This window comes from Scomber japonicus, chromosome 7 (assembly GCF_027409825.1).
Source record: "Scomber japonicus isolate fScoJap1 chromosome 7, fScoJap1.pri, whole genome shotgun sequence".
NCBI classification, from domain to species: Eukaryota; Metazoa; Chordata; class Actinopteri; order Scombriformes; family Scombridae; genus Scomber; species Scomber japonicus.
This window is the reverse complement of record NC_070584.1, coordinates 9,473,127-9,484,853: the sequence shown is the minus strand read 5'-3', so window position 1 is coordinate 9,484,853 and position 11,727 is coordinate 9,473,127. Positions and strand designations below refer to the sequence as shown.

The window sequence follows — 11,727 nt, the reverse complement described above, 5'->3', positions numbered from 1 at the left end:
CTCTCCCAGCAGCCTTTGATTGTTGGTAAATTGTGGTTTTTGGCTTACTGAGTGGACTGCTTGAAGCTGAAAAAGGTCAATCGGACCACCAGTCTGTTGTTTGTTGGTACGGTGTGGTTTCTGAATCGTAGAGCAGATCAATTGAGGCCAAAACACACAGACATCACAATATGTTGAGATTTCTGAGGTTGATGACGAACGAGAAAATGTGGTTAGTGTTATGCCTGAACTATGTGTAATACATGTAGTATCAGTGTAACTGGTAAATGTAACATGTGACAGAATTTATTGAATTTATGACCCGCCAGACCTTCCGGGGTTATTTTCACCAATTAAAAACGCAATTATTTACACTTTAACAACATTTAAGTAACGACAAATATATTTAAGCAACATTTATCCTCATTGGATGTATGAGAATTATAGAAAAAATACACTATTCATTTTTATATTACTGTAGGCAAGGCAAGGCAAGGCAGTTTTATTTATAGAGCGCATTTCATACACAATGGCAACTCAATGTGCTTTACATAAAACAGAAACATTAAAACATACAATTAACCCCTCCCCCCACCCCCCCCCACCCCCCATAATAAAAACAAAGTAGAGAAAAATAGAGAGACATAAATAAAATGCTAGAATTGAACATTAAATATAAGATTGCAGCATAAAATAATAAATTAGCTTTAAAAATCATTAAAAGGACAGAGTGCAAATGAAAGATTAAAATGTAAAGTGCTTTAAAAAGAGCTCAATCATAATAAGCACAGGAGAAGAGAAGCGTTTTTAACCTGGACTGTAGCATCCATTTCTATCTTTACCATTCATGGGCTTACAAAATATAAAATATCTCACTGTATAAACTAAATAATAACTGTCTTTTAAACCCCATATAACATTTTTTAAGATTCTTGTTAAGTTTTGGAGACCTTGTATCTTATGCATGTGCTGATAGTGTATTATAAACAGTGCTGGTTAGTCATCATCATCATCACAGGCAGGCTTGAATGAATCTCAGGCTAGAGGGTTGCACGACAGTAAAGGTAGCTTCTGGTTACAAACTTTAGACCAATCAGGACGCAGCATTGCTTTCCTGCAGCAGGAGCAACAGAAGTTCAACCTGGACCGCTTCACGAAGAAAACTATCTGCTCCAAATTCAAACTGACAATGCTTATTCACTCCCGCTGACATATTGAATATCCAACAGATAGTCATTGAAGGAAGTATTTCCGAGTAATGACAATGTTGGGTATGTATGTGCCAGACAGATTTTCTCTGAAATCGTCAAAGGTCCAGGATGGAATCGGTCTTTACACGGCGAGGCGAGTGAAAAAGGTTTGTTGTTTCTTGACTGGGCAACTTTGGTAACCAAGTCAACGATTTAGAGAAGACGCGGGAAGGGTTTTTTTTCTGTTACTTTGTAAAGATATGTCAGCGTTGTTAGAAGCGGGTTTTTTTTTGGTTTTTTTTGTCTTCGCCTTGTTCCTTGTAGTCGCTGTCAAAGGCTCAGTCTCAACCCAAGGCTGCTCTGACGTGAAGTGCCACGTAGCTACAGTTGTTTCTCTCGTTCACTACAAAACAATGTAGTCATGTCGGCAAAAAAGAGGGCTCGCGCAGCTGCCTCGCGGACTAACACAGTGTCCACATATACATTAATGCGACATTCAGGTGAAAGATTTCAACTTTGTTCGCCATTTTACAAAACTAGTACCAGATAATTCCCCCCCCCCCTCCCACCCCCACTGCTGTCAGACACACAGAGGAGGAGTATGTGGAGCTGTGAACTGCTCCAGAGGATGAATGAGATCAGTCGGGGATGCATTTACTGTCAGGAGGATATTTTAATTGTAATTTGTAGTACAGGTTGAGGATGAACATGAACGCCTCACGAAGAACATAGCATGAACACGCCCCTTGGATGTTTGGCATTTGTACAAGCTGGGGAAAAAAAGGAAAAGAGGGATGTATTCATATGTCACATTAAGCAGTAGTAGGCGTGACTACTAACCATCCAACATTTATCCACTGTGCTAAAAACATGGTTTGGACATCCATTGAGGTGTATAATGTTTTAATATAATTCACTTTGGCTGCCAGTGAGCTTTACAATGGTATCATGTTTGACAAGTGATCCCTGTGTTTGTCTTAAAGGGAGAAAAGTTTGGCCCCTTTGCAGGTGAGAAAAAGCTGCCTAGTGAGCTGGATGAAAGCTCGGATACCAGGCTGATGTGGGAGGTGATTGCACACACATCCTGCCTCTTTTGTTACACACACACACACACATACACACACACGCATACACACATGGTTCGATTTTAAAGTGCATATAAAGGATAAATGAACACTTTGTCTTTTAAATCAAGCCAATGTTTGGATGTAGTCTTTCAAAAGTCACTGTTTAATTGATAAAGCATTCTCATAAGGCTAGGCTGGCACTTGTAAAAACAATATTAAATATGTAAGGTGTTAATTAACAGAGAACAGTAAATAATCTCCTCGCAGCTTGTATTGCAGTCAGGCACAAAAGCATTCTTTATTGTAAGACAGCTGGTGAAAAAAAGACACAGCTGCTTGCAGGTCTGTCCAAGTATGTTCTCAGTTTTTCTGTGATAAAGAAAACATTTAACAATGTTGGAGATTAATTAACCATACTGGCTGATTTAAATTGATGTCATTTCATGTTGTAGGAAAATGATTGATGGTAACCAGTGAATTAAATGCTGTGAAGTAGTTATCTGTAGCTGCCACATTGTGAGGTCCAGGCCTGTCCACATGATTATGTGTTGATATGCACTGCCGTACTTTGATGTAATTTGACAAAACATCACAGCAACAAGAGAAGAAGAATCAATTGTTCACTTCTAACAACTCATGCAGTTATTGTTGGGGTTTTTTTTCTCAGGTCCGTGGCAATAAGGGAGATGTGCTGTATATTCTGGACGCCAGTAACCCACGTTATGCCAACTGGCTGCGGTTTGTCCATCAGGCGCCTTCACAAGAGCAGAAGAACTTGGCAGCCATTCAGGTATATTTCCTCTCGGTGAACATTGAATCCCTACCTAAAAGTAGTATAGACAGTATTCTTCTTTCAGGAAAAATATGGCTGTAAAATTACCTCTAGAGAGATATCCTTTGACCTACATAGGCAGAGTCATTGGAAGCTCACCAGATGAAAAAAAACTCTTTTCAGCCCCCAAAAACTTTAAAAACAATATCTGAAATTCATCGTTTTTTACAGTAGCATTGGTCAGGAAAAGCAGAATTTTATTGCATTTGTTCTGTAAGACTTCTCTGATGATCATGTGAGTCCAGATTTACAGATGACGTAAGTGTTATGTGTGTGAGTGTAAACTTGGTGACTATACTAATGGAAAATGTAACACATCTTCAAACATTTTAGATGAACTTAAGAGGGAACTTTTTGTAACAAAAAAAAGTTGTTTAAAAAAAAAAAATAGTAATGCTATTGCGTCACTTTGGCTTAAACTCTCTCGCAGCCAGTCTGTTTTCTGACTGTTTTATTAAGAACAATCATGTAAATTGAACATAAAATTGGACCTGGATTCTGGAGAGAAACATGTCTTTCTGTTCTTGGTATTCATATCGTTGTGTTTAGCATCCACAAATGTATTGTGACGGATCCAGAAGTCTCTCTATATAGAGGTGAGAAGTGGTTGAAATGAGAGAGGCTATAATGCATTTAGCAGTTTCTCTCAGGATTTTGTTGAAGGATAGTCTTAGTTTTTCCCCCCTCATGGTATTGCAACCATTTGAAATGATTCTCTGTGTATTCTCTATTCTCTATATTTTATTTCCAAAAAAATCCCAAGAACATAATTTTTTTTAAAGTTATGTTGACATATTATGCATCAACAAAAGCAGCCATGCCTGTGAATAACAAGAAAAAGCCAACAAACACGCAATCACACATGTGCATATAACCCCAGCATAGTGTTCCTGTGAAATCTCACCTCCAATATTTCTCTCATGTTGGAAGAAAAATAGAGATGGAATGAAGATGAATATTTGAGGTCTTAAGGCCAGGTTCCTGCCATTAATACACCAATGCCCGAAGTGATTGGTCGTTTAAAGGTCATCCATGTGTGTTAAAGCTCTGTGTTCCATCAACAGTGACATTTATTGTGGTGCTTTCCTCTTCTTAATGATTATTTATGTATATTTAGAATCCCATAGTTAAAACAAAATGACGGTTTGATTTTATTAGCACGACCTTTAAGGACAGTGAAGTTAATTCAAACAATTTTAAGGGTTTGATCTTTTGACCTGTTGCCTCAATCAGGCCTTAACAGACAGCTGTTTTGGCATAATGAGCTCAACCTTCAGGGACCCTCAATAGTTACTCACTACACATTACCATAAATGGTTATAACAGTTTTTTAGCAATTGGCTAAGGTTGCTTTGCCATCACATTACTCTCAAAATATATCAGGTGTAGTTCTGCCAGCTCTCTATTGGATTGTATTTATTGTGTGATTACCTGATAATAACCTTGTTGTTGTTTCTTAGGATGGTGAGAACATCTTCTACCTGGCTGTGGATGACATAGAGACTGACACAGAGCTCCTGATAGGCTACCTTGACAGTGACATGGAGGAGGAAGAGGAGGAAGAAGAGGAGGAGATCATTAAAGATGAAGATGAAAATAGTAAAGAGGCCAAACATCTTGTTGAAATGGGTACAGTGGAATCATATTGCCTTATTTACTTTCCCATGTTAATGCAATCATAGATGATTGACATTAGATTTGATTTGATTTGGCTAAATTATCATCGTGCAGAGTGTGGGTACAAAGCCCATGAAATGCTGTTGTAACCAGACGTGCAAAAATACAGTATTATTAAAAAATGAGTGCAAGAAAGTAAGTGCCACATCATACGTAATGCTTTATCTCACAATATGTACAGAGATTGACAGCTGAGAGTTACAATATACAAATATTATATAAATATTTTAAATACATATACAGAGGAGAATTGTACAGAATATAGGTTGTATATACAGTATGAACAGCATATGAACATTTGGCTATAAACAATATATGTACATGTGCTGGTTACATGTACAGTGACATTAATTGAACAGTGTAGGGGTTCACACTGTGCAAAATGTGAATAGTGATTAAATGTTCAAGTACTGTAAACAGTGCAGTAATGAGTGCAATGACGCTATTGACATGGTGGTGTGGAGTCCAGCAGCGTCACAGCCTCAGGGAAGAAGCTTTTTTTTTCTGAGCCTGTGTGTATCATATATACACATAAAAGTTCTATTTCCCCTCTCAGATCTCTGCTCATTGAGTGTGTTGCCACATCTCTACAGAACTAGTAATAAAGAAGGAGGACCACCCCTGCTTGCTGTGTGAGAGCAGTTTTCCCAGTGAGGAGATCCTGGCTGCCCACCTCCAGAGTCTGCACCAGAGGCCCAGCACAGAGGAGAAGGAGTTCAAATGCAGGAATTGTGGCAAGAAGTTCCCCATCAAACAGGCTCTGCAGCGCCAGTGGGTTTACTGTTTTATCACTTTGCTGGTTGGAGTGTAGTTTTACGTTCATCTTCTATCAAATAACACAGCATCTGCAGGTCATTAAGAAGTCTGAAGTGAAAAAGTATTTAATCAGTTCAGTAGACATTTCATTCAGAGTATGTGTGAAGGAAGAGGTTCATTTTTAAGGGTATTTGTCGCTTTCCTTATAATACAACAGAGGGTATTGCTGGTCCTGCAAAATAATACAAAATAAGATTAAAGAAAAGGTTAGCAGAAAAAGGAATAGTTTGACATATAACAAATACTATATCGGCTTAATTGCTGAGAATAAGATGAGAAGATTGATGCCACTCTCACATCTGTCCATTCAGTATAGACCGTCAGCAGCGAGTTAGCGTAGCTTAGCATAAAGACTGGAAACAGGGGGAAACAGATAGCATGGCTCTGTCTGGTAACAACATCCACCTGCAAGCACCTCAAACGTTCAGTTATTAACATTTCATCCTGTAATCCTTCATTGTGTCACTGTGAGGTTGCCAGGCAACCAGCAGAGACTCAGTCCTGTGCCATGAAATAGACCTACTCAATCACAGCCCTGTAAAACCACAAACTATAATTTTTATACTTTGTTTTTCCATTCAGATTGAACAAACAAGATTTAACGTATTATTGAGATTCAGCAGTGCTTGAAGGTGGATTTTGTTAACTTTGGACAGAGCCACACTAATGTTTTTCCTCTGTGTGTGGCAGTAATGCTAAGCTAATCTTACCGGCTGTTGGCTTTAGCTTCATAATGAGGAGCCACATACTGTACAATATGAGTGCAGCTTCTCATCAAATTCTTAGTAAGAAGGAAAATATAGTTATCTTAAAGATGATAACTTGATGATCTATTGTGCATGTTTTCAGATGAATTTATCCCGTACAGTGGCTCTTTTGTGTTGATATAGCGTCATCATAGTTTGTTTAAAAAGTTTTATTTGGTGCCTAATTTGTTTTTATTTTGAATTGTTCCTCAGTGTTTTGCATTGTTCTGAGTCACTGGATCCATCGGACAATTCTAAAGCTCATCAGTGCTCCCTCTGCCACAACTCATTCAGCTCAGAATCCAGGTAACACACATCTTCCTACATAAATTCATAGCTTGTACGCAGCCTTCCGTACAATGGACATGTGGTATTTGTTTCCTAAGGCACACTGCTGTACCATCAAAAAAACTGTATTACTCTGTAATCCATAAATCTCTCTCCTCCTGTTTCTTCTTCTTCTTCTTCCATATCCTGCATGTACAGTTTTGAGCAACATAAGGAGGCCTGTAAAGGAGACGCCAGGTTTATCTGTAAAGCAGAAAGCTGTGGCAAAAGATTTAAGAGCAAGGACGCTCTGAAGAAGCACAAAGGAAATGTTCACACAGGTTGGCACGTCTGTCTTTCTATCTTTCTCTCTGTATGTATCGCTGTGATTTTCTGCACGTCTCTTGTCTATCACTCTGACACACACATATTCACACGCCTAGCATTTTTTCCTTTTTTCTAAACATCATACTGAAAGTTAATTGTCCATCAGCAGCCTCAGCACTCAAGAAAACTGCAGCAACAGTACTTGACCTCGATCAGTTAAAAAGTCTCTACAATGTTGAGGCACATTTCTAATTACTTGCGCTACATAATTGCTGACCTATGTGTTCTGGGGCGGCTCAGTCTTTCAGATAATTGGACTTTCATAGCTATTTATGATGGGATGTAGGGCAGCGGGGATCTACGCAGCCTTACACGTGAATCAAGTATCAACCCAAGATTAAGACGTTCATCTCCGAGGCTGATGGAGTTGAGATACCGGCTTTTGTGTTTTTACCAATGCGGTCAGGACAAGGGGTGTGTGTGTGTGTGTGTGTGTGTGTGTGTGTGTGTGTTTGTGTGTGGGCGAGGGGGGAAGTGGATCAGACTCGACATATGTGGGTCATGTGATTTAGATGGGGGATAAGGAGAGGGTGCCCGAGATCTCGAAAAAGGGTGGGAATTGTGGGCCTACAATAAAAGGAGATTTCATTGTCCAGTAAAACCTTTGGCATTTTTCTGTTGCCGCGTGATGATGTCATGAAATCGTTGCTCCGCTTCTCAATAAAATGTGGTGATTGAAGGCTTTTCAACTGATAACACAATGTTGCGTCTGCTTTGTGTTCAGCCCACTCGTGTTATCAGTTGAATAGGTTTATTTTGGTCATTTTCTGTTCTTTTGTTTTCCAGGGAGCGCACGAAGGAAACTCACATGCACCATATGCAACAGAAAATGCTCCTCCTCTCTGAATCTACAAGAACATCGAAAGGTGAGGCTCTACAACATCTGCCGCACAGCTCGCATTATCACAACCACATACTTTGCATTAGATCTGAGAGGATTTAGCCCGGCTTAGCTAGTTTTGCATGATCCATCTTTACAGTGAAGTCTCTCTCTTTTTTTTTTTTTCTTGCCATTTCTCGCTGCACAGTGGAAACCCGTCACACCCCACTGTTGCTATAACCTAGTCTAACCTCTTAATCTCACATTTGTCTCTTGCTTCCTGAGCCTCTGAGTTCACTTTGTTCGGGTTATTCTCTCTCTCTCTCTCCATGTGAGGGTGTATTTATGATCAAGTTGTTACAAATTTATTCTGGGTGACACAGAGCAGAGACTTGGTTTCTTTTTCACTAGCCCATCCCACAGGTCTTGTGAAATTTAAGAGGCTCTGTTGGCAGACAATAAGGTTTTAACCTTGGCGTCAGGAGTCTTCCTCATATTGATGGATTACAGATTTAAACAGGGCTGTTAAAGTACTATTTTAGAGTGTTTTCATGTAAATAAATGTTTTGTTGCTGTGTTTCGGCGCTGATGTCATGGTGCGGAAAAGTCAAAGGTGGTACGTTGATATGTGCAAACTGAAGCTGCTCAGGTTGGAATTAGTTACAGGTTGAAATATGTTAATTTTCGAATATAACTTTTTTTCTTTATTATGGATTAGTCACTTCAAGACTTCATAAACACACAAAATTGCTGTCCTTCAGCTTTCTGCTTGTGGTCAGAGCAGCAGTATTGATGATGTTAGGGAATGGATTATTATTATTATGCAAGTTGTCACCAATAATTTGTCTTATTTGTTGTTATTCATTAACCTGACACAGCTGGTGTAATTTCATTTTCTCTTGTCGACATCTATCATCTAAATGAATCAAGAGACTTTTAATCTGTCCCCATCAGCTCATTCATCATCAAGAAATCTGCTCAACATTTAAAGTCACCTGGAAGTTGTGACATAGTTCCGCAGAGCATCATTTAACCTACTTCACCTGTCTATGAGTCAGTATTCTCTAGTTTCAAATCACTGGGGGATTTTAAAATAGGCATGTGTAATATTCCTGTGAGGCCTTCTCGTGTGTCTATGTGCCAGTTCTGCCATTATGTGGCTCATGACAGCAGAAATGTTGTCAGACTGACGCTTTGAATATTCACTGTTGCCTGAACCTGAATATTCTCCTCATTGTCGTCTGAAATGCAGAATTTGATTCTTCAAATTTAGGTCGGCATTACATTAGATTTAGATAAATGGCTTCTTTTTATCCCAGTGACATTCAATGAAGATGTTCAGCAGAATGGAGTCCTGCTTAAACAAAAAACCTGTTATGACACATTTCTAGGAAAAAAAAATCTGGTGTATTCTTATAGCTTCCATCAAAGACACTGGGCTATTAAGTATTATTCTTGCAGAAGAGCAATCAAACTTTCCATAATGACAAGTTAGCTCTAAAGCAGCTTAAAACTGCCATTATCATCATTTAGCTGAACAAGCTTTCGCAGTAGCAGCTGTGACAAGAGGAGCTGTTTTGCATTAGCATATGCTATTGTAGCTGTACGCCAGGGAACTATTGAATGTGCAATTATCGGAGCTATGCTCTGAAGCAGAAAAAAGGATTGAAACTTTTCATCACTTTAATTGCTTTTTTGTCTGTGTTTAATGAAAATGGACATGCTTTAGCTCATGTTGCCCATCGCATCCACAGTGATTGTTCTTTTATGGACACTCAAGCTGGAGTTTTTAAAAAATGATCAGCAACAGCAAAACTTCTCTCTCTTTTGATGCCTGTTAGGTACATGAAATATTTGACTGCCATGCATGTGACAAGAAGTTCATCTCTACCAATCAGCTCAAACGCCACATGATCACACACTCAGGTGAGATAATGATTCACTTAAAAACACCAGTTCTTTACTTTTGTCTTTAATGAAATGAAAATATTTACCAGAATGCATCTCTCTTTATCATTCATTACGCAGAGAAGCGACCATATACCTGTGAGATCTGCAGTCGTTCATTTAAGCGTCTGGACCAGGTGACGGCTCACAAGATCATCCACAGCGAGGACAAACCCTACAAATGTAAGCTGTGTGGGAAAGAGTTTGCACACCGCAACGTCTACAAGAATCACAAGAAGGTAAGAAAATGTGGTGTAATTCACTGTAGTAATTCAAACCTCTGGAGTTAATTACTAATTAGGCTTTCACAAATGTATTAATTATTCTCTTTATAGCATTATATCTATCTGAGAAGAGAGGGCTGAGAAGAGATGTTAATTGAAAAGCAGTTCCAGGTCCCTTCAAAGGCTAGAATTATTAGTAAGGCTGTAATCAATCAGGGTCTCGTTGGTGGCTGTTATCTGTGGGGTCTCTGGTCTGCTCCACCCCTGAGGTTCACCATGTTTACTTTTGGGATTGAGGTGTCACTCAGACAGATAGGTGGGGGACGGGAATGGGGGAGCAGAAAAAACAGAAGCACTTTGAACCTAAAGCCCCTCGAGCTGCTTGTCTTCATCAAGTCAACAAACCAAATCGGCCACAGAGCCTTCGCCATGATCCCCTCACATCAATTTAAGAAGCGTCAGCATTCACACTGAGGCAGGCCGCGACCCCCCACCCACCCCCATAACACATTATAAACATGCTGATGCTGCTCGGCTTTCTCTGTTTCTCTCTGCAGACCCACTCTGAGGAAAGACCCTTCCAGTGTGAGGAGTGCAAAGCCCTGTTCCGCACCCCCTTCTCTCTACAGCGTCACCTACTCATCCACAATAGTAAGTATGAGTATTTTGATATTATATATATATACTTAATATTTGGAAATTCCAACAGTCACCATCAACATCATCATCATTTATCCAATCATTGAGATATGTAATCATTTTAAGATCTGTTGAGTTACCAGAAACAATGTGTTCTTTAGTTGATAGGCTTATATTTTCATTGGCCCTCAACTAAACCTCACCCCTGTGGATTTTTCCATTAACCACAAACATCATAACCTCGTCAAACGTCTCACTGAGGAGACATCAGGAAGCGTACAGGCTGTCTGGTCGCCCCTGGGTGCTGTGGCTCGACAGCAACTCTCTCCCTGGACAGTGGAGCTGCAGTCGAGCCTTGGCAGGATGCAGCGCTGGCCCTCAAATTGAGACAGATACAAAGAGATTGTAAAGCTCAAGGCATTTCCTGTTGCTGTCTCAGGAGCCGGGCTATTTAATACTCGGACTTGTATTATGTATCAAGTTCTAGACAGTATGTGGGGCGGGAGGCTCAAGTGTGCAATTTCACTGTAGGTGAGAGAACAGACATGCTAGTCTGTCTCGGTGAGTTAATGTTAGGGCTGCGCATTGATTGGCCCACAGTGAGAAAATGAAGCACAGCTGTCATAGCATTGTCAGGTGAAATCAAGTTGTTTCTCACATTCACTGCAACATGCACGGCACATTAATTGATGGTCAGTGTCAGCTGTGGACTTCTTGCTAGTTTAAAACTGTGAGAGTAAATCCTGCAACTGTTTCAAACCAGACTGATTCAAGTAATAATGAAATCTCTACGTAAGGATGTCGTTGATGTTAATGATCATCAAGTGAACGTTTCAATTTGATTAAAAACACAACAGACCTCTGCTTTCACTGGTGTTCCATTTTATTGAGCTGACCATCATCGGCCTTGGTAATAGGAGAATGAGCTCGAGCATGTAACCACTTGCCCCGCCAAACACACGCACACACACACATGCACTCTCTCCAAACTACTCTGGTAATTGAATGATCTCCATATAATGGAAACAACTACTCTCCAACAATAGAGGCTGTTGTATGGAAGCAGAGAGCCGAGGCGTGAAGAAAAACATCAGGCTTCGCGACAGCTGAGGCAGTCTGAGTCCTGTCGGTCCGTC

The 11,727-nt window shown here is 39.9% G+C and overlaps 1 protein-coding gene across 1 annotated transcript in view; it reads left to right on the top strand.

The window, feature by feature from the left end:
- Positions 1–1,200: 1,200 nt before the first annotated feature.
- Positions 1,201–11,727, top strand: part of prdm5 (PR domain containing 5) — a 28,590-nt gene continuing 18,063 nt past the window's right edge. The window contains exons 1-10 of the mRNA XM_053322522.1: positions 1,201–1,336; positions 2,153–2,236; positions 2,904–3,026; positions 4,529–4,702; positions 5,353–5,516; positions 6,794–6,915; positions 7,748–7,827; positions 9,623–9,707; positions 9,810–9,967; positions 10,510–10,603. Coding sequence (XP_053178497.1) covers positions 1,238–1,336; positions 2,153–2,236; positions 2,904–3,026; positions 4,529–4,702; positions 5,353–5,516; positions 6,794–6,915; positions 7,748–7,827; positions 9,623–9,707; positions 9,810–9,967; positions 10,510–10,603 — 1,183 coding nt within the window. The 5' untranslated portion in view covers positions 1,201–1,237. The remainder of the gene's footprint in view (positions 1,337–2,152; positions 2,237–2,903; positions 3,027–4,528; positions 4,703–5,352; positions 5,517–6,793; positions 6,916–7,747; positions 7,828–9,622; positions 9,708–9,809; positions 9,968–10,509; positions 10,604–11,727) is intronic.